General features: G+C 45.3%; 1 protein-coding gene and 1 long non-coding RNA gene across 4 annotated transcripts in view; one reads left to right on the top strand and one right to left on the bottom strand.

The window, feature by feature from the left end:
* The window catches only part of ST3GAL1 (ST3 beta-galactoside alpha-2,3-sialyltransferase 1), a 123,960-nt gene that overhangs the window by 79,146 nt on the left and 21,822 nt on the right, over nucleotides 1-22,992 (top strand). For all 3 annotated transcript variants that reach the window (XM_067531617.1, XM_067531632.1, XM_067531623.1), the window contains exons 2-3: nucleotides 7,300-8,137; nucleotides 21,724-21,920. In XM_067531617.1, the coding sequence (XP_067387718.1) occupies nucleotides 7,829-8,137; nucleotides 21,724-21,920 (506 nt within the window). In that variant the 5' untranslated portion in view covers nucleotides 7,300-7,828. The remainder of the gene's footprint in view (nucleotides 1-7,299; nucleotides 8,138-21,723; nucleotides 21,921-22,992) is intronic.
* On the bottom strand, nucleotides 844-7,126 carry LOC137142331 (uncharacterized). Its single transcript, XR_010916891.1, has 3 exons — nucleotides 7,016-7,126; nucleotides 5,366-5,571; nucleotides 844-2,336 (listed from the first exon to the last, which is right to left on the bottom strand). It is a non-coding gene; the product is annotated as an uncharacterized lncRNA (long non-coding RNA).

Raw genomic sequence — 22,992 nt, 5'->3', positions numbered from 1 at the left:
TACTGCTTGGAGTTACTAAAATTAACTACCCCAGACAAAACCTCTTTGGCTGTCGGCATCCTGCATGTGCAAAACCCATTTCTCTGCCTGCAGTGCCAATAAAAGCAGGATAGCTGGAAATCGGCCATGTTTTATCTGAAACATGCCTTCTTTTTCCATTTCCCCACCCCTTCCCTCCACCCCGAGGTAAGTGGGCGAGGAGCACACAGGGGTTGAATGAGAAGCAGATGGAAGTGGATGGAGTTTGGGGGGAGAGGGGCTGCTCAGACCCCTTTCTCCTGTTGTTCTCTCCTCCTCTAGCAGTAGCTCAGCAGGAGGTCGGATTATATTCAGCATCTTTAGCTTCCTTCTGCCAGAGGTGCCCGGCACTCTTCTGGAGGGAAGGCTGCAACAGCATCTCCTATGGGAACACTCGGGTTTTCAAGATTTATAAATCCATTGTAGGGGGGGAATAGTTTTTGGTCTGAGATGTGGCAGAGGAGGCCTTCCGCTGGGATGCTGGAGCAATTGTTTTAATTGAATCTAGTACCAGATTGGCAGCATCGAAGGCTGAATTATTTTATCTATCCACACAGCATGCAGAGAACCAGCGGTGATACTAGACGCTTCCCCAGCATGCCCAGCCAGTGCGCCTCGACCTTATCTGAAAGGGTCATTTCTGTGTATGGGAGGGGTGCTCAGTCTCCATCTCCCTTCAACCCTGGACATTTTGCTTCAGACTGTCAGTGCTGCCGATTAGTTCCCAGCATGATGGTGTGGGAGAGGGAGGGCGGGGGGAAGGGGGGGTTGGTCCCATGGACAGCTGTCCACCTGAAGGTGAGACCACCCACATTCATAGGGAAGAACGGTCAGATGGTGACAATTTTGATCCGTATGGATTTAAATGGTGACCCTGAGGCAAAAGGCTGAGCATTGTCCAAATCCCAGTAAAGTCTGTGAGGGGCTTTCCATTGACTTCGCTGTGCTTTGCATCAGGTCTGACATCACAGTCTCCTCAGCCAACTTTTTAAATATATACACTCTTAAAAAAGCATGAGCAAACACAAGAGCCAGTCAATATGATGAATTAAAATAGAGTATCTGGTGTGTCCACACTGGAAAAGGTCCAGGCTAGCTTTTCTGCTTTCTCACCTGGCTCACGTGCTATAAAAGGAGCTCTGATTACATGTTTGGAGACAGTGAAGTCAATTGTGTAAACAAGATTTTTTCAGTTAAAAGTCTACATTTGTGTTGAACTCACAGCTGAGTTTTAAAAAAAAATCCTGGCAAAATCTGTATTTATTCTGGAGGCTGAGGTAGATCTCCTGCATAAACAATACTCATTTTACAAACTTTTTTTTTCCACGAAAGGTTCTTTTCTTTTTGATTCCTTTAAAACAAAACAAAATAACCAGGAAATTAAATTTAGAAAAAGGCTTTTTGGTTCAGTGTTTGGAACTTCAGCAGACCAACATGAGAACAATTAAACGATCCACCCCTTGCCTCCCTAAACTGAGGATCTAGTTTCAGGATTTGGGGTGCGGTGTTGGTTTGGGGGTCACAACCTTCAACTCCCTTTGCAACTGGATTTTTTTTTTTTTTTTTTTGGCATTTATTTGGGCCTCATGCAAATCCCTCAAGATGGAAAACTTGAAATAGGGATGCTTGGAATTGTGTCACAGTCCTGGCCAGCTGTAGCCCATGTTAGACTCTGCAGACTGCATTACTGCATCTTGTCGCCTTCCCGGAAACTCCTAGGGGCCCTGATGGGAACAAGCCTTAAAGACACAATGGGCCTGATCTAAAGCTCATTGAGGTCCAGTTAGTTTTCCCATTAACTTCAGTGGACATTGAATGAGAGCCTCAGCTACCATGATGATAGGCACCTTCTTAGGCCAATAAAAGTTGCATTAGACAATTGGTGCGGAGGGAATCCAATCCACCCTTGTGCTGTGGTGCCCAGCTCCACAGCCTCTCCCTGTCCAGGCTGCATACTGAGGGCCTGATCCAAAGACTAGTGAAGTCTGACTTTGATGGGCTTTAGATCCTGATGGAGGCAGTAAGCTTAGAAAAATGTAACCATATAACTGAAGTCTGTATAGTCATAATGCGTATATAAAAGGCGGGCAGAGTTAAGGTCGGATGGCTATACGAGTTAAGGTTGCATGTGCAACACTAACTTAATCACTTCCTGGCTTTTGAGAGCTTTTATGTTGCAGCCATGACATTTTCTTCAGGGAGGTTCTCTTTTGTAATTCTTCAAAGCTTCAGCTGCGGCAAACTGTTCTTCACTGTAATCTTTGTCCCTGGTAGTCTCCCTCTTCCTCTGCTGGGGAGTAGCTGCATCTGAATTTTGCCTGCATCCAAGTCAAAATGACAACAAATATGTACAGTTCCTCTCACTAGTCTGAAGAATGTTGCAAAAGCAATATTAGTGCAGGCTGATGCATTGGGGAGAGGGAAAGTGGCCCCCTCCAATTTATGGTCAGCTGTCCCATGCGCAGAAAGCCAGTGATAGATGAATGCACTAGAGCAGTGGTCCCCAAACTGTGGGGTGTGCAGCAGGGTGTGGAGGAACATTCGGGGGGGGCAGTGGGACTGGGCCAGCCCCCATGGGGGTGAGGAAGGAGTGTCACCCAGCCCCCTTCTGCCCCAAGCTCCGCTCCACCTACCCCAGCTGCAGCTTCGGCCCTGGCCCCTGGCCCCCAGCTTCCGACCATGGCCCCAACCCCGGCTCCTGGCCCCAGCTTCAGCCCCCACCCCGGCTCCGTTCCTGGCTGCGTCCACAGCTCCGGCCTCAACCGTGGCTCTGCTCCAGGCCCTGGCCCCTACCGCAGCCCCCAGCTCTGACCCCGACCTTGCTCCCAGCTCCTGACTGCAGCTCCCGGGAGGGCGCGGAGCGGGGTGGGGAGAAGGGGGCACAACAGAAAGAGTTTGGGGACCACTGCACTAAAGCCATACCAGTGCCATTTCCAATCCTCAGCCTTGGTTTTGTTTTGTTTTTTTGGCATCCCTCTTCTGACCCACTTCTGACCTTCAGCAAAGAAATCCTTCAGGCATTATTTCTCATGCCTACAGTCAGGCCAGAGCCTAATTTTAATTCTTTTATTTATTCTTTGGAGACGTTTGGAATAAATCAAATGAGCTGCGTCTGAGAGAAGGAACTCTGAGAAACAGACGGTTTCTACATTTTTGACACAGGTTTTGAGAGTTTCCTGGGTTGTTCCACTTTGCTTGTCAAAACCAGAGATGGGACCCAGACTGGAGCACCAACTCCACGTCCCTCAAATGTAAGGAGAAGAGTTGAATCCACTGGCTCCTGTGGCTTTGACTCTGGATCAGATCTGGAACTGGAATGGGAATCTTAGCCACAAATGGGAGAATTCTTGCAAGAACTGACATTCTGATTATTGTGTTATTGCCACCACAATCAGGGCCCCATTGTGCTAGGTGCTGCACAAACACACAACAGGAGCCAGTCTCTGTCCTGAAGAGGTTTTAGGGATTGTCTGCAAGGGGGAATTCGCCCAGAATAGTTATTCCACACTAGCTCCCCATGTGCACACTTTTATTCAACTTTAAGAGTACTTTTGGGTAGTTTAGCCTAAACCTGTTTGGAAGTGGATTAATCTAAACTGCACAAAGACACTCTCAGTGCAGAATAAAAGTGTCCACATGGTACAGAGTAGCAATTGAGCTTTAAATTCACACCCTAATTTATTTTGCAATATCTTCCCCATTATACAAACCCTTCGTCTAACCGGACAAAAGACATATTGGTCCCATTTTACAGATGAGACACAGAGAGATTAAGGGTGTATCCATACTGAAATGTAAGCCCAGGGTTTAGTCCCAGGGTTTGAGCCCTATTGCTTTTCAGTTTAGACACAGACTCCTGGGCTCATGCTCTGGCAGTCCACCAAAAGTATCCCACAGTTCCACAGGCCAACTCCCGTCATCCTCTGGACAGTCAAGTTTCCCCATATTGCACCATAAACAAAGGGTTAGAGCAGCCACATTTTGGGGGGGTGATTGGACCTGGGCACCCAAGATTCAACAATTCCTAACCTGGGGTTACAAATGAGTGTAAACACTCATGCCGTAGGTTAACAAACCCAGGGACTGCTAACTCTACTAACCCTGGGCTTATATTGCAGTGCAGCCATACCCTCAGTGACTTGCCCGAAGTCAACCAGAAAGCCAGGAATTGAACTGTGGTCTTATTAACCAGAAAACCATCCTTCCTCTCCAGGCCAGCTTTGAGGTTTCTGAATCATCTCACGGCTTGTCTACATGCAGACACTCAGAGTATGGCTACACTATATAGCCTGTGCCGGTGTGGTCATGTTAGTATAGCTATGTTGGCATAGACCTCTGGGGAAGACCAAGCCAACACAAACAGAAGGCATTTTTCTGTCACTGTAGGCACACCAGCTCCCTGAACTGTGTTAGCTATTTTGACAGAAGCCCTTTTCTGTTGACATAGCTTCATGTACAGTGGAGGATTTGTCAGCGTAGCTACGTCAGCCGGGGATGTGGGTTTTTTCGCACCCCTAATTGGCATAGCTATACCAACATAATTTATAAGTACGGATCAAGCCTTGGGAATGTGAATCCAAATTAACTAAAAGGGCGAATTTTAAGTGGATTAGTTAATTATGAATAAGAGTGTCCACACAGGGGTTTAATGTGGTTTAACTAACTCACTTTAAATTCAGACCTTTAGTTAATTCAGATTATTTTTTCTAAGCGTCCCAAATAGACAATCCCGATCGTGGCTCTGGATCCAAACATGCTACCTCAGTTTTGCCAACTCCCATGATTGTACTGCAAACCTCACAACATTTGGTGTTTTCCATAAAGCCCAACTGGAGTCATGTGATTACATGAGCTTCTCAGCTTTGATTTCTTAAAAAGTAACTTTCTAGCCCTGTTAGCCTGAAAACATGAACACCAGAGGCTCAAAAACCAGAAAGCAGATGAAGAGAACCAGCAAGTATTATTTTTTCAAAATCTCATGACCTTTTGGGGCTGACTCATGATTGCTCAATGTTTAGAGTTAACAGTACTGCTTTCACATGCCTCTCTTGGGCCAATTTTCTATAAGTTCTAGTCTTATGACGATCAGCACACAGGGCAGGTCTGCAACTCAGGCAGTGATTCCATCGTAAATTTCTTTCTGTTGTAACCTCATTGGGCTGATGCCAGCCGAGCCCTGGACCTCTGCTGGTGAATGTTCTCAAACAGTGCAAGTTCCTAGAAGCGGATTCTAATCTCTGCATGCTGGTCTGTGTGCCATTAGCACCTGCCGAGTGGGTCTGGTTTTCAGTCACTGGAGCGAAGCCTTATGCCCTAGGCAGGAGCAAAAAGGAAGGAGATCACCTACCCACACGGCCTGTTCAGTGGGCAGCAGTGAAGTAAGGATCCGGTTCACATATGGAGCCTGGTCCCTTTTGGCAGGGAACTGGACTGAAGAGTGGGCGAAGGTGCTGACTTTCCTAATGTGTATTTAAGGGTACATGCTCTGGGAGTGTGAACTTTTGACATACTACTGTAGGTTTCCTCCGCCAGCCCTCCAATCCGCTTCAGCTGCTAAGAAATAGAGTGGGAGACAGAGCGCAAAAGCCAAAACAGTATTCATTAGCAAAGACATTTGTTGTGGAGTACGCTCCTGTAAAATACCTATAGCCTCTGGACTGTCCTGTTACTGGTCCTTACATTCTGCCTTTGCAACAGGCAAACTCATGTCCCCCTGTACTCTCAGGTGAACTTTGGGGACGCTTTTCAGTCTGTGAAACCCTGTAAGTGTATTTGTATAGCCCCAGCCACAGGTGGAGCTCAAAGCACTTTGCAAATAGCAACTAAGTTAGCTGCACAACTGCCTGTTGAAGTCCGTAGGTATTATTATCTCTCTTATACAAATGAGGGACCTGGGGCACGAGATTTTCAAAAGTGGCCACTGATTTTAGGTGCCTTCGTTTGGGCCTGATGTTCAGAGGTGCTGAGTGCTCACAACTCCATTTGAAGTTACTTGGAAAATCAGATGTATGTTGTCTCAGATGGAGATGCCCAAAATCAGTGGCTACTTTTCAAAGCATTTTGATCCTGGGCACTTCCCTGAGATGACCCAGGAAGTCTGTAGGAGAACCAAGAATAGAACATGGGGGCCCTGACTGCCAGCCCTATGCTCCAATTGCAAGACCATCCTTCCTTTCCATCAACACCCCTCTCGTTTCCTTGTGATGTGAAATATCATTGAATCCTGCAATAAGGGTAATACAATTGAGCTGTGCAATAATAGAGCTGTTTGAAAAATGAAAAACTAACTTAACAAAAGTATTTTTTTCTTTTGAAGGATTCAGAAGGGGCTCGCTTTTTGTTTTTTCTTTAAAAAAAAAAACCCCACTCCCATCAATTTTTATGGGAAACTTTTCATTACAATAAAAAATTTCAGTGAGGTTGGTTTTGATACCCACCCCGTCAATTTACAGAAAGCATTATTGAAACAATGGCACTTTTCCCACCTCCCTCAAACAAATCAAAATTCCAACCACACCTATGATTGCCATAGGTCTGCCATTATAAGCTTCCTCTAAGGTATTTCGGCACCTAATGCCCATTGATTTCTGCCTTAAACAGAGAGAGCAAAGCAAGCAAAAATTTGGGGTGTTTCCCTGGTGGACACCAACATACCATGAAAACATTTTAGGTTGGGGCTGGCCCTATCCCCTTCTCTGGAGCAGATAATAAAAAAAAACCCACTCCTCCAAATCTCCTTAACCCTTTCAAAAGCATAGCTAGCTAGAACAGAGCAAGCTTCTGGCCTGACTTCCTCTCCCCTTTTCTGATGGCTTAGGTCCTGTTTTTTCTTGGGTCTCTGTAAATGATAAGAACCACTAAGTTGGGGGTGGGGTTTTGTATGTGTGTGTGTGTCTCCCCTTCGCTCTCTTGTTCCATTATTCTTAATTATAAATATTCTATCTAACTAGTGGCTATCAAGGTCAGTCTAAGTTGATGAGCTGATTCTGTGTGTTACCTGCAAACTGTGATTTAAAAGAGCCTTATCTCCATCCCATTAAATCACCAGACAGTGATTTGATTTCTATAGGCCTTCTGTGCCCTCCTTCTGGAGATTCAGCCGTGAAACTTCTCAGGGTCTGAGTCCTACAACAGAAGGTACAGCTGGCTTTATTACCATGGTTCCTGACATGACATGAAGCCATGGGGGTGGGAAAAGCAAAACAGAAATTGAGTTGGAAGAAATTCAGACATCTCTGACTAACTGTTTTTTGTTTTTGTTTCCCTTTTGTGTCTCTGCAGGTGGCAAGTGACTCTCTGTGACTTAAATCAAGGCACCTGTATCATCTGGGACAGAGGCCACAGGATGATCTAAATGGGCACATTAATTAAATAATTTTCAGGAAAAAGCAATCTTCTTTTATCTAGCTCCTTTCATGCAAGTTTTACTCCAGCACAGGAAACCTAGTCTCTGACACTGATATTAATTACCTCTCAATCTTCCTAAATGGGGAAATGAATTCATCATGATCAGTTTTGATTAAATGCTCAGTGGGAGAAATTAGCAGCTTCCAGGAGAGTCGAAGAGAGAGATTTGGGATCATTTTTAAAAGTACAAAAAAAAAAAAAAAGACAATCCAATTTGCCTCTTTAAATCACTCAAGGATAAAACGAAGACTCTCCCCTTGCCAGTGAAGATAACTGAATTACTTTGTTTGCCCTAAACACTTGATCATAAAAAAAAAAAAAAAAGATCCTGTGACAACCTTTCTCTTCACCTCAGTCACTGAGTCACAGCCTGACAGCCACACGCAGGAACTCCAAAGGAAAGATGGTAGCCATGAAGAATCTGAAAATGTTTACGCTTGCCTTACTGTTCGTCATCACGATAACATCGTTTTTGCTGAATTACACACACAGTGCGGTGATGGCTACCTGGGATCCCAAGCAGATTGTCATGCAGTTTTCAGAGCAATTTAAAAAACTAATGAAATACCCCCAGAGACCATGCAGCTGTAATTCATGTGTTTCCGACCTGGGACTTTCCTTCTGGTTCGATGAGAGGTTTAATCAAACTATACAACCTTTTCTGACCACTCGGAATGCCTTCATTCCAGAGGAGAGCTACAAGTGGTGGCTGGTAAGTAGGAAGGGGTGTGTATATGTGTGAAAGTTTTGTAATGTAATTGTTGTTTGTATTTCAGTAGTAATTAGAGACCTCAACTGACACCGGGCTTAGGCACTGTCCCGTAGTGAGAGCCAGTCCCACCCCTGAAGAGATTACAGTCTCAATAGACAGGACTGTCAAAGGGCAGGATAACATTAGTAATATTGTTCTCATTTTCCAGAGAAAGAATTGAAGCGCACAGTGAGTTGTCCAGAGTCACAACAGTCTGTGGCAGAGCTCAGAATTAAACCCAGAGCCCTTGAATGCCAGTCCTGTGTCTGTGTCCACAAAATTATTTTCTTTCCTCTCCCACCAAAGAGGACTAATTCAAAAGAGGAACTATTCATGCAGTGGAATTAACTTGTGTAACTCACTGCCGGGGGCTACTGAGTTTGAGAAAATAGCAGTATTTTTTTTAAAAAATTAGAAATTCTATCTGAATAAGGACTGCCACTGTTCTGTTTGATTGTATAATTACGGGATCTAAACTATCCACTTCATGACAGGTGCCTTTCAGGAAGAAGCATCCCCTATGATCAGAGGCAATATGGGGACTGGGGGGGCATGCAGGGTTGTATGCCCCCGCCACCCCCCCACCCAGATTTGCGCGTTGGCTTGTAGTGGGCATGTTCACATGGACTGACCATGTTCAGTAACACTGCTAAAGCCGGCTGTCCTCACTCTGCGCTCCCCCATCCCCCCCACTATGGGCAGACATGGGTCATCTCTGCCTATGATTATTCATCTGCGGCAGGGTAGTCTAAAAGGGCCTGACCCAGATACCATTGAAATCAATGGAAGTATTCCTATTTATAGTGGACATTGGATCAGGCCCTGTTTGGCCATAGTAGAGTTTTTTGTGCTTACCTTTGAAGGCCCTGATTCAGCAAAGAAATTAAGCATGTGCTTTAAGTATCTGAATACTCGTACCTATTCAGCAATACACTAAAGGTATTTAAGCATGTGCTTGAGAGCTTTGCCAGCTTGGGGTCCTACTATGTGGTGCTGTTTTGGCTGCTGGTCTGATTAGCTATGGTCTATGTTGTTAAACTGCAAGAGTGTGTTTATTAGTTCCAGTGTCTTAGCAAACTTCCAGCATGTGTGCTAATTACATGGGGTCTGTGCACAGAATATCCATTTCCCCTGTAACTTTGCTAGAACACAGAAATCCTCTGCCTTTACTGTTTTAAACTCTTCTGTTGTTACCATCCTGTGTGTAGTGTGGAGCCCCCCTCCCGCAAACATTTTCTTTCAGTCAGGGAGGATTCAGGTTTGGGAGGGTGGTTTTAAACAGTTTGGGAGTGAGCTAATTAGCTATTTCAGTTAGCCAGCTTGAAAGCCAAGAGGAGACTCCCCTGGATTGTGAGAGGTAATTGGCTGTGGAGCAGAAATCCCCATTCTAAAATGGTGGCTTGCCTTGGGTTCAGCCAACCCTGCTCACTGAGGAGGCGCACCTGAGTAGGGGTCAGCTGATTCTCCTAGAAAGAGTAACAGGAAGCTGCCCAGGAGGGATTCCTAGGGACGCTGGAGTGCAGGCCAGGCCAGGCCAGGCCAGGCTAGGTTGCTGGGGAGTGAGTAGGCCCCAGTAGAGAAACCTGTGATGTAGGGAGTGAGGCTACAGGCAGGAAAGGCCTGGGAGTGGTGTAATAAGGTCAGGCTGAATAAGGGGGTAAATGAAGGGAGGTGAATTTTACTTTGAATGTTTGTTAATTCAATAAACCAGAGCCTGAAGGACTGTGAAGGGACAAAAGGGTTTGTGAGCAATGGAAGAAGCCCCTAGAAAGGAGAAACTGAGGCAGGAGGCTGTGTGCAGGGTCACCCCTGGACCCAAGAGGGCACATGGGAGACAGCCTGCCCCATGACTGTCACTCTCCTTTTGCATAACTGTGTTTCTGCTTTGGGTCTCTTCAGCCATGCTCGTGTTGCAGCCCTGGAGGCAGCACACACAGGGGACAGGGAAGAGGATTTTCCAATGCTGAGCTCTTAAACCCACCTCCCCACAGCCACTCTGAGCGCTGACCTCTCAGGAAAAGGAAGGTGTTTTCCAGAGTTGCAGGTGTTGTAATTCAAGTCTCCTCTGTGAGAAGGCTAGTTTCTATTAGCACTGCATTAGCAGGGCAGGTGATTGTGGGCTCAAACCTGCAGAGTCCTGAGCTCCTCCCATTTCCCCTGCTCTCAGCAGGAACTGTGGAAGCCCAGCACTTCTCAGGGGGCTCATTGGATTGTCTGATGATAGCCTGGTGTTCCAGTGTAACCACCTTCTTTTTCTGGGTTACTTGGGAGCAGGCAACACTTACTGGTGTGCACAGGTGCCTAAGGCTGCTGACAACAAAGGAGATCCTGAGTATCCCAGTGATGATGTAGGATAGGTGGGAATCCTCTATCCACCCCTCTGCTGCAGTCCCTTTACTCCTAAAGGAATTTAAACTTGGCGGTGCCTCCACCTGGCTGGCCCCTGCACACGCTCAATAGCGTGTCTTGGGAGCTTCCAGGACTAAACCTAGTCTAATAATTATAATAATTTGTGGTGTGGGTCTAACTCAACAATTACAATTATGCAAACTATACATCCAATATATTTAAATTAAAGTTAACACACCTTTACTCAACAAATTAAGGAAATATAGCATAACAGACTGAAATGAAACATCACTATTATTTTAAATCCACAGGGCAGCTGAATAAATCAATTAATAAAATAGTACACAGCAATAAATTAAACTTGTCTAACTGGCATTTACACTGCACTATTTACCCCACCTCCGGAGTGTGCACTCCCCTAGAGTTCAGAGCCCTAACCCCTTGCTTGCGTGGGCGCACTTGCAGATCTGAAGGAGACAGCACTCTGTTGGTTCAGTGTACCAGTTCAGCCCAGGTATCAAGCTGGAGATTTGGAGGTGGCCCAACCAAATGTCTGCAATCCTGGCCCTGCTTGAAGGGACTCTCTCTCTCTCTCTCTCTCTCTCTCTCTCTCTGCCTCTTCTCAGGCCCAGTCAAAGTCTCTCTGCTGTGCCCCTTCCTTTACAAGCCCTGCCGCAAACAACAGAGGGGGGGACACTCACACCACCTTCACTGCAGGCCCACCTCAGTCAGCTCCAGACTCAGTCACTGCCCTGGCTTGGGCAATGCCGGCAACCTCTGAAGCTTCCTGCTTGATCAAAAACTCCAGCAGAGTCTCAGCAGAAGCTTCGAGATCCTGGCAGCAGCTTCCACCCCAGGCTGCACTCCACCCCAGCCCCAAAATGGAGTCTCCACATACTTTTCTCTGATTACCTGAAAGGGGAAGAGTCTCTCTCCTTTTTCCCCAAGGCATCATGAAAGTTGCAGTCTCCCAGGATCTTCCCAACTGTAAAACTCCCAATTAAATTCCAAGGCCCCTGAAGTACAGGGTGCCTACACCAGCAGCACTAAACCCTGGCTACTGTGGGGAAGGATTTCCTTAATAATAGCTCTCCATGTGGCCCCCACCTTGCCAATGTGCTCGTTAAGCTGGGAGCTGGTAGAGTGTGCAAACTCCCACTGTATCCTGGAGAAACTTCCAGGGGAGATAAGCTAGGCAGAATTAAACATCATTCTGGAATCTGGCTAAGACATCCTGGCTGATACCCATTCTCCTATAAAAATTACCCTGCGGTTGTTAATGACCACAGGTGGACAGGACACTATTTTATACCGTATCTGAAACATGGTTCATTTTAACCGAGAGCAGAATTTGATCCTTCGCTATCAAACCGCAGCGCGTTGTCCATATGTGCATTGCTCTGGGAAACCCTGCATTTCCTGAAAACTGCCTTTTTCTACAGAAAATAGTCCTCACGAAGGTTCTCATGTGTCTGGCTTTTCTGTTGTCCAAGGGCCTTGAATCTATGCTGGTCTATAAAGCGATTGTAAAAACTTGGCCAGTCCTAAAAGGTTCATTACTGTTCACGGAAGTGACCAAATTTTAGTGACGCTGGTTTTACCATCTTACTCATTTGTGACTTTTCACTATAATTGTGTTTGAGACAATAGCTGCTGAGGGAATCAGAGCTTGCTGATAGTGGTTTAAACTTGCTTTCAGGGGAACAGTGACCGCAGTGTGGCTAACAGACACACTTCAGCTGAACACGGAAACTGTTTTGTTGGCAGTGTAGGTTAGACATTGTTTTAACTTCAGTGGAACTGCTATTTATCTGTGAAACTATACCATATTCCTGTTAAACACAGGTGATGGCTTGATTCCAGACTAGACACAAAGACAGCCCTCGCCGCCCCATGAGTTTACAGTCTAAAAGCCTGATCCTGCCACCCCTGCTCGAGTGCCATACTCTTTTATTGGGCCTGTAAGAATGATTCATGCAAACAAACGTGGTAGGGCCAGGCTGTCCAGTAAAATGATGACTGTTCTCAGAACATGTCAGCAAATATCTGAATGCCTCAGTTCCACTTAAGGAAGTGAGACAGGTCCAACAGGGAGAATTTTTACCTGTTCTTTTCTCTGTACATCATTTTCATATGCTGGATTAGGCAATGCTCTCAACTACATCACTGTAAAAAGGGAGTAGCTCCAATACACCCATGTAAAATCAACAGCGGGATTTGGGCCAGAATCTAGAAATGTTCTTTGCACCTACATATAGACCTGGTCCTGCCCTTACTGAAGACAAGGGCAAAAGACCTGTTGATTTCAACAGTGCAGGACTGGACCCTAAAAGAGTAAGAACTGCATGTAAATGATTGCTTGAGCTACAAAGGATATAGGCTTATCACACATTTCCCCATGCAGACAGCATGTCAAGAATTACCCCACTGGGTTTTTGCTTTTAAAAGTGGGATGAATTTGAATATCCTATACCATGTTTTCCTTGCTTAGACCTAAGCAAGATGACCAAAGAAACCCCACACACTAGTGGCCCCGATTCTGCTGTCAGAACCACCAGTGGACTAAGCAGAATTTGTCACTCAGAGCAGAATTTGGCCCTACCCTCTGACGTTGATCTGTGGTTTGTATTAGTTGTTTGGGTTTTTTTTCATCTGAAGTGTAAGCCTCTGTATGTTTAAAACTTGGCACGATATGTTGTGTAATGCAATGTTCTCTGTTTATCTGATTTTTGTTTTCCCCTTTCCTTTTGTGGCTTGCTTGGAATAATTTTGGCTCTGTGACACATACTAGGGTACTTTTGCAGTATTCGGTCAGTCTAAATACAAGGTAGCAATAACATAAGGTCAATGTGTTTAGACTGAAGTATAATAATCTGGAAACTACCTAGAAACTCAGTCACTGACCAATGAGAAGCTTACATTAACCTAGTGTTAACTTTAAATAAACACTAACTTTTTCTTGGTGACTGTTTGTTTGCTTGTTTGTTGTTTTGTTTTTCTTTCTGTTTAAATGTCAGTTAAGAGGTCAGATTCTAATTTCACTTATTCTGTTGTAAATCCAGAGTAATTCTAATGTCGTCAGTGAATTAAAACTGCTATAAGTAAACATCAGGATCAGAGTCCCCCTAGCTAGCTTAACTATAACACATCACTCATCAAATTACTACGTGAACATGATTTTACCAGGAGTCTGGGTTAGTTGGTGTTTTTTGTTAATGCACAGTTCCCAGGGCCAGGTGATTAAGTGAAACATTCCTCTTACATCTAAAATGAAAACTAAGTTTCTAACCCTCATGGTTGTACAGAAAAATTTGCAAATATGAACCTTTAAAGACTTGAAAACCAGACACACACACACACCCCTGTTTATTGGGTTGTGTTTTTTTTTTAAATCTTGTGATTTTTTTAAGGCCGTCTCATGGTTGTTTAGGGGTCTGACTCATGATTTTTGAATGCTTGCTGTGGAAATACTGCATGAATGTGTACCTTTAGAAGCCTACTGGTAATCTGACTCCTTTAAACAGGGTCAAGATGGGTGAGGTAATAGCTTTTGTTGGACCAATTTCTGCTGGTGAGAGAGACAAGCTTTCGACTGCGTGCAAGGGCGCAAACAGGGACAGTGTCTTCCTTTCTGTCTCGAGACCCAAACCCGTCAGATACAATGCAAAGCTCATTGAAGAGTTGTTATTTGTATTAAGGTAGTGCCTTGCAGGTTCTTCTTGTACTAGGTATTGCAAACACAGAGTAAGAGAGAGTCCCTGTCCTGAAGAGTTTACAGTCTGAAAAGACAAAGCAGACTAAACCTGGGAGGGGAAGCAGAGCAACAGAGAGGTGAAGTGTCTTGCCCAGGGATACACAACATTTCAGAAGCAGAGAGGCAAGAATGCTTGCCTGTCTAGTGCTCTATTCTTTAGAATACTCTGCCCCCAATTGAATTCTATGGACTCTGGATTAGACTCACTGTCCGTAGTTAATATTTTCCTCCCTGCATTTTCTGATTTGATTTTAAGTGTGGAGTCGGCTGCATCAACATGGGCTTTTGCATTAATTTCTTTTTTAAAATGATTTAACAATTTAAAAAAAAAGGCGGGGGGGGGGGAGTAAATTGAAAATGCAGGTGCAGTATTTAAAGCTTTGTGAGAATCTGTTTTGCACCGTTGTTAATTACATCACTATGTTCATTCTACAGAATTAATTCTAGAGCATTAACATAAACACTTATATAGCACTTTTCATGTATAAAACACTGTACAAACATTAATCCTGACAGCAGCCATATGAGGCAAATTCAGGATTATCTGTATTTTGCCAATTGAGATGGAGAGAGTTTAAAGGAAAACCATCAATTTTAATAATGTCTTTTCTGTGTGAAAATGTGTAATTATTATTATTCAAAAGAGATTAGGGGAAACAAACTCTGCAGGGCATTTTTTCAGGGCCTTTTGTTTTGTCAATTCCAAGTATAGTCAGTCTCCTGGGGGCTGTATATAGTCAGTTTGCCTTTTTGCATGTTTGGGTCACACAAGAACTGGAGAGAAGAAAAACATTAAAAACACAGTAAAAAAAAATGTAACTTTAAAAGCACAAAAATTGATTCAGAGCCAGGTGCAGTATGACAAACTACTTTTAACTTGATTAGATTTCAGGTTTACTGTTCCTTTCTGCATCTTGCCTTCGGCAACAGGGGATCAGTCAGGGTTGGAACGCAACATTATTTGAATCTCACTTCTTCTTCAAAGCTGTTGATCCACACCTCTCGCTATACTCTCTTTTGTAGATAAAGGAAAAGCCCAGCTATGGGACTATGGTGTGAGAACTCAAAAATCCTATTCCTAAAATTGTGCCTGGATGACAATGAATTTTAATAGCTTGTAATTTAGTTCTATTAAAACAGAGTTTTAAACAAAACAAGCAAATATTCTTCAGTAAGAAATGGCTGCAGATAAAGTTTCAATATTCAGCCACTTTTCAGTTCAACTATACACTTCCTTTCTTAACTCAAACAACCAAATATAGTTTGTGCTGACATTCCAAAAACAATCATCTTTGAGCTGAGATTAAGCAACAAAACTTTAGTCCAAAAAAAATTATAAGCAAGTGAAGCTAGACCATTTATGGTGTACACTGGGGCACGGACTGCCTTCTCATTTATATATGTATAGTGCCCCGTGCAATGCAGTCCTAGTTCTGTTTAGGAACTCTGGGTGATTTTGTAATGTAAACAGTCATGACCTCTATTATAACTATTGTTATAATATAAATCTAGGGGATATTGGAACCTGAAGTTCTGCTTTTCCTGATGGTCCCTGTACCACTGTTTGACTGAGGCTTGGTTTACACTAAAAAGTGCTGTCAATGCAACTTACAGCGATGATCAAAAGGCGCTAAAATTACAATGCTTGGGCCTGTCCATACAGCACTTCTTGTGTTGCCCAAGTGCACCCACAGCTGGTGCTCCAGCATCGACAGTGAGAGCAGTGCACTGTGGGCAGCGAGCCCCACTGTGCATCTCGCCACCTTGTGCGGCTAGGAGTTGTGGGAAAGCGGAGAGGATCAACGTCCCATGATGCAGTGATTTCCGTCCTGTCATTCCATGGGTTTCCGACTGTGTTATGTGACATTTTTTCAACGGCCCCTATTTCCTGCGCGCCCGCCGTCTCTGTCTGAAGGGACAAATCCTGTATTGCTTCCCACTGTTGTCAGTGTTCTGAACTCATCACGGCTGGTTATGCAGTATATCATGAGCTCCACAATATTTGTGAAGCTAAGGGTGAAAAGTTTCCCCCTGGGAGGAGCGCAAGATGGATCGCCTTGCAGTTGAATATGTACAAGCTGATGTCAGGGCCATTAGAGGGACACAACGGGGGGGCTATTCGAATCAGGGAGGCCTTGAGGAAGTCTTCTGACAAAGAGCACCAATAAGGTGTCTTTGTAAACGGCACTGTGCCATGCTGTGACTGCTATTCGGCTTGCACTGTGTATCAATGTGAGTTGCAATCACTGTGTGCAAGAGACAAATAAAAATTGCTTATTCCTCAGAGAGAAGGGCTTTATTAAATAACAACTATTCACAACACACATAAAAAGCTGGGCTGGAGCAGGGAAAGCAGTGAGGGGCAGTGTGAGCTGTGGCAGCTGGATGTAAATCCAGCTATCGTTCTGGAAGCTGTCTGAGGGGTGGCGTGAACGAGGTACCGAGACAGGCCGGGACTTTGGTAGGAATGTGTGGGTGGAGTTTGAGAGAGCATGGAAAGCAGTTCTGTATTGGCTGCCATAGGAGGGTAGGGCGAGCATGCGTGAATTCAGTCTGCAGCATTATTAATGACTTTAGCAGCTCTGTTTGCTCCTCCTTGGCTTTTATCATGCACTTGTGACCTGCTATCACTTGTTCCTGGTTTTTCCTCCTCTCCTGCCTGTCAATGTTTTGATTTTCGGACACAGTGTGTCTCCATGCCCTTTTTTCTTTTTTTTTCCCCCCTGCCTCAGAAGATTGGAAGAGTTCTTGGAACATATCCTTTTTGCTTCTCTATGGTCGTTTTCTTATCAACCTCAGGCACTTGGCAAGTATGAAGGGGTTTCTTATCAAGGGTGCATCTGAAGAAGCGCAGTGTACAGAAGCATGACTGTCAGTGCCCTAACAGCATTGATTCATTACTGTAAAATACACCTCCGTCTCACTGTCCCCTGGCAAGTGCACAGCTCAACGATCAACCAGGGCATGGTGAGCTGTGCCCTGGGGAGAGAGGCACTCAAGCGGGGAAAAAGGTTCTAGGTGATTGTTTGGGGTATAGATTCAGTAGATAGGAACAAAATTTCAAATTGTGCCACTATTTTCCACAGGCGGGGGCCACAGAAGCCGATATCTCACTCCTGAGAGTAAGCAGGGATGCTAGGCTGCGTCTCCTCCATGCGAGCAGCTTCAAACCGGGTCCGTATGCTGCTCCCCTGTGCGCCGCTTTGGTCCCTGCACAAGTGATTGCTGATTGGCACGGGAAAGTTTCCTACAATGGGGGAAAAAACAAAGCAGCTCTGCCAAGGCATCTCTGGCAGAGGATTGGCGAGTACCTCCAGGAAATTTTCCTAGAGATCTCTCTGGAGGATTCCCGGGAAATCTCGGTGTGCACTGACACACTTTTCCACTGCATTGCCTAGCTGCACAGGGGAATGGGAAGCACATGCAAACACAGCTACTCCTGTGCATTTCTATCCCTTCAACCAGCTGTATAATGCAACAAAGCAAAGGACAGCTGTATCTCATGTCACCCAGCAGCATCAGCTCAAAAAAATCACTTACCCAAGCTCCTCTCTCCTGTATCCTGCACGCCAGAGCTGGGGGGGCTGGGACTGGCTAGAACCCTCCAGGGTTGAGAAGGGGTCCTGCCTCACCATATGACCAAATGACCCGATCCCCTGCTCTGCATCATCCTCCAACTTGACCTCCTCATCCATGACTTCTTCGTCAGAGTTGAGTCCGGTGTCTGGTGTCTCCAGGCCCGCAGAGGTATCCACGGGTCACTTGGCAGCAGAGGTGGGGTTGCCACCGAGGATGGCTTCCAGCTTCTTATAGAAGTGGCAGGTCTTTGGCTCTGCACCAGAGAAACAGTTGGATGCACTAGCCTTTTGGTACCCTTGTTACAGCTCCTTGATTTTCACACTGCACTGAAGCATGTCCCGTTCAGAGCCCTTCTCTGCAATTAAACAAGAAATTTGACTGTACATATCAAACTTCCTTCGGCTGGAGCAGAGCTGGGGCTGCACAGCCTCCTTCCCCCAAATGCTGATCAGATCTTGAAGCTCCGGTGTGCTCCAAGTGGGAGAGTGTTTGGTGCATGGAACCACCATGGTCAGCTGGGAAGGTGAGATGTGAGCTCCACGGCAACCAAGCAAGAAGTGGAATTTCAAAAATTCCCAGGACTTTAAAAGGAGGGGTGGATGGCTGCAGGGCAGCGGAGTTCAAACTGATGACCAGAGCAGACAGGATGGGTATTATGGGACACCTCCTGGAGGTCATTTACCACGACATAACCAAGCACAGTGACTACACTGATGCTTTGTTGCTAAAAGTTTGGGGCAAAAAGCTTCTACGCCTCTCATTGAGGTCATTTTATTTTGTTCCAAAATCAGAGGAGTTGGGTTGATGTGAGGGAAAGGTGGATTGCAGTATGTACAGTGTTCTAGTGCAAAAAGCGGACTTTGGTCGACAAAAGTCTCTAGTGCAGACCAGGCCTCAGTCAGTTCCAAGGATGTTCCTTCAGATTTACGCTCGTATAACAGAAATCAGAGTTTGACCCCAGAACTATATCAACAGATAACCCTGTCCATAGCGATGTACAGTTTGGCTTTTGACTCTTCAAACACATACAAAGTAATTACTCCTGTTGCTTTGTTCTAGTGATATATAATTATGGCTGAGAAGGCAATTTTATTAAAAGCCTTAGAACTTTCTAAAAATTATCTTTTGGTCTGAAATTTCTCAGGTATGTACTCAGCTCAAAGATGGCTTTTTCTGGAAAGATTTGTGTATTTAAAAATTGTTTTTGTGAGGCACCTAAAAATGTGTTTGATAGTAAACACACAAGACATTACTCTGTGTGTGTGTGTGTGTGTGTTCCTGTGTGTTCAGATAACTCAAAGCAAGTTCCATCTGAGATAATCCAACTTCCTGTGGATATATGTCCTGGGAATGGATGACAGGGGTTGGATCACTTGATGATTACCTGTTCTGTTCATTCCGTCCGAAGCACTTGGCACTGGCCATTGTTGAAAGACAGGATACTGGGCTAGATGGACCATTGGTCTGATCCAGTATGGCTGTTCTTATTTTCTTATCCAAACCCAAAGCCTACAGAACCAATGGATATGCTCAGTGATTTCAGTGGGCTTTGAATCAGTCCCTCTGTCCTTAAGTGCATTGGTACATTTGAAAAAATTTTGCTTTGGAAATATATGTTGGGCTGGTTGGCTGTTCATAAACAACTTGCAGAGTTTAGAAATGTGAGCAGATATTTGTCACATCATACATGACATTTTAGAATAATAAGAAAATACTTGGCACTTACAGAATTGAGACTGAGGCACACAGACATTAAAGTGAATTGCCCAAGATCCCTGGCTAATTAGTGATTCCGCAAAGAACGAAATCCAGGGATGAAATCCTGACTCCACTGATGTCAGTAGAAGCTTTAAAGTCCATTGACTTCAGTGAATCCAGGATTTCACCCAAGTGTCTTAACTGCTCTAATTGCTTGACTGCATACTCTAGACTGCTAATGTTGGCTGTTCTGGCTCCTCTTATCCTTACTCTTGGATGCTGTTTGCCATGCTTATCCAAATGTGCAGCCGTTAGTGGTTTGCACTGGCTTTTACACAGTGCCACTCCTGAGAAAGGACGAAAAGGAAGCTGTCGTTCAGTTTACATTTTTTTTACACTGCAGGGAATATTTAGTGACGCCAGAGAGAAAAGCTGTCCATGTGAGAACACAGGACATGCCAGACTGGCTCGGATCAGTGGTTTAACTTGGCCAGTATCTTGTCTCCAATGGTGGTCAGTACCAGCTGCTGCAGAAGAAGATGTAAGAAACCCACATAAGGAAGTTATGGAATAACCTGTCCCCAGAGAAAGTTTCTTCCTGACCCCCTTTAATTAGAGGGTCCCTGAGTCCCTGAAGCATGAGCATTTAGCTTCTTTCCAAAACATTTATTTTAATCTTTGCTGTAACTGTGGGAATTCTTTTTGTCCATATAAAGGTCTAATCTCTTTTGAATCCACCTGCTAAGCTCTTAGCCTCAATGATGTCTTTGCGGCTATGAGTTCCACAGGCCAATTGTGTGTTGTGTGAAAAGGTATTTCTTTTTATCAGTTATGAACGTGCCATCTTCATTACTTTGTGAACCTTGATCAGATCCACTTTTACTCTGCACTTCTAAGGTAAACAATTCCAATGCAAAACCGTATCTAGATTTGCATTTCAGAACGCAGATGGGGGGGGAAAGAATTTTGCCACCCAAATTAAAGCAGCAAAGGCACATCTGTATATGTGGTTGCAGCCCCTTAGCTCTGAGGGAAGAGGATGATAAGGGGTCAGAATCTGAACTGTGTACTTAGGCCATCTCCTCCAGGGCTGTGTGCTGGGCAGATGGGCAGGGAGCGGATTCTTTATCCACTCTGCCTGCCCCTGTACACCACCATGGTTCCAGGCTGCAGAGCAATCACAGAGCCTTATGGTGGAGCCTACTTCAGCTCAGTGACAGAAGTGTCACTCTACAGCCCCAGCGGTTCTCCCCCTGAGCCTGCAACCCCCTTCCCTCCCCACACGTACATACACTTGCAGACAGGCAGAGCGCACTGGAGGATTTTCACAGCAGCAGTTCTTATGGGCCCAGCCATGCGTTCCCTGCCACCTGTGTACTTCTGAGCTAGTAGCTCTTTCAAATCAAATCCCCAAATCTGGAGTACACAACCTCAGCCTGATTCCCCCCATGTCCCCAGAATCCTACCACCTTGGCACAGTGGAACAGCACCAGATCACCCGCCAATGAACCTCCGCGTTATGGTGGCAGAGCTGTTGAGCCAGTTTCTGCTATCAGCGGGTGCTACCCAGGTGCAGGTAGAAGGTAACTCTGCACCTCCAGGACTCTGGGTTGTTCTGGGTGTTGCTCTAATGTATGGTAGCTTCCCCCCCCCCCCCCACCTCAGCTACCAAATGTATCCTCCACTGCCCAGCTGGCTGGAGATAGTGCCCTGAAAAAGTGCTGTTCTGCCCTCAATACAGCATGAGAGGGGTGTAAAGGGGCTATGGCAGAGGTAGGATTAAGCACTAGGAAACCAGAAGCATGTGAGTCCTATTAAATTCAGTGCTAGATGAATGAACTAAAGGGGATATGCCATGGTTACATGTCCCACTGTTGGCAGATGGAGAGTAAGGGGGTCGGGAGGCAAGTGAAAAGAGAGGAGAATCAGGTTAAAAAGTGTGTGGAAAATGCGCTACCATTACTTGATTCCCCCCCCCCCCCCCCCCCCCCCCCCCCCCCGCTTCACCCCACACACACACCTGAGAACTGTTGCAGCACATCTTGCAGGGAATGCCATTGTTGCAGGCAACAGAAAAAAGACGAGCAATGGGGAGAAGTGAGCAATGCCTTGCTTTGATAAAAGCTTGCTGTGTTTGTAACTGCAGTGACCCTGTTCTTCCCAACAGAAATTGCAAGGAGAGGGCAATCCTAAAAATATTAACGACACCATCAAGGAATTGTTTGAGGTCATTCCTGGGGATGGGGAGCAGCTGTTGGAAAGAGACAGCTCCCGGTGCAGAAGGTGTGCTGTCGTGGGGAACTCCGGGAACCTCAAGCAATCTCAATATGGCCAAGATATCGATGACCACGACTTTGTGTTCAGGTGAGTACGGAGGAGACTCAGGGATCCTGAACCTCTGGATCGACTCGGTTATTTAACATTCGCCAGCATTTGTAGGGCCAAATTCTGCATTGCTTTGTGTCCTGTGAGTCAACAGGGATGCAGGGGGATGTATGTCAGAGCAGAATCCAGTGCTTGGGTCCTGATTGAAATCCCACTGAAGTAACTGGAGCAGTGAAATGAACAAGAATGATGGCCAACAGCGGATGTAAGGAACACAGTCTCTAACTGACAGTGCGCCATCTTAACTGCACCGACATAAGCCCTACTCCTATCATTGAGGTGGTTTTATTATGTCAGCATAGCAGGGGAGTTACACTGGGGGGGAAGGAGCATTTCAGTGTGTACACCTCCACTGTTTTGTCGTCAAAAGCTGACTTTTGTCAACAAAACTCTATAGTGTAGACCAGCCCTTAGTGTCACTCTCCCAACCAGATAGAGGGGCAAATCCTGTATGATGCTGAACACCTTCAATTCCCAGTAAAATAAACTGAAGTTGAAGGTACCCTTCTCCTTGCAGGATCAGGTCTCTATCTGGCCAAATGCACCCTTAGCATCATTCCAAATTGTGCTAGTTTCACCAGGGTAGAATTTGACCCCAGGTGTAAACTGTCCTAACATGGCCTTAGACCTGCTTTAAATAGAGGCTGATGCTGTAAATAATGCCGGGCTCCTCATAAGTCTCTGCAAGTCTCCATGTAAAACTGGAGATTTTAAATAAATGTGATACTCGCTTTTATTGTGGATAGTTGGGCTCCCAAAGTGATTTTTTACAAACTCAAATTGATATACCAGGCTAACTTCGGTTCTTGCTTTTACGGCTGTAATCTCAGCCCAGAGGTCATTTCATTCCCTACTGACATGCAGCTGCTTTTGCAATGGAATGAAGTAACAGTTCTGCCGCGGCCAGCAAAACCACAGGTCGGGCAGGAAGTAACTAGGCAGCGCCAGTTCTTCTACAGCGGACAACATCACCAGTCGTCAAAGGCAGCAAATGAAGACTATAATGTCCAACTGAAATTGCAGGGGGAATGTAGGTAGGCAGAATGGAACT

This window comes from Emydura macquarii, unplaced genomic scaffold, assembly GCF_026122565.2.
Source record: "Emydura macquarii macquarii isolate MOO-44397 ecotype Brisbane River unplaced genomic scaffold, CSIRO-AGI_Emac_v2 contig_369, whole genome shotgun sequence".
NCBI classification, from domain to species: Eukaryota; Metazoa; Chordata; order Testudines; family Chelidae; genus Emydura; species Emydura macquarii.
This window is presented reverse-complemented; position numbering and strand designations above follow the sequence as displayed.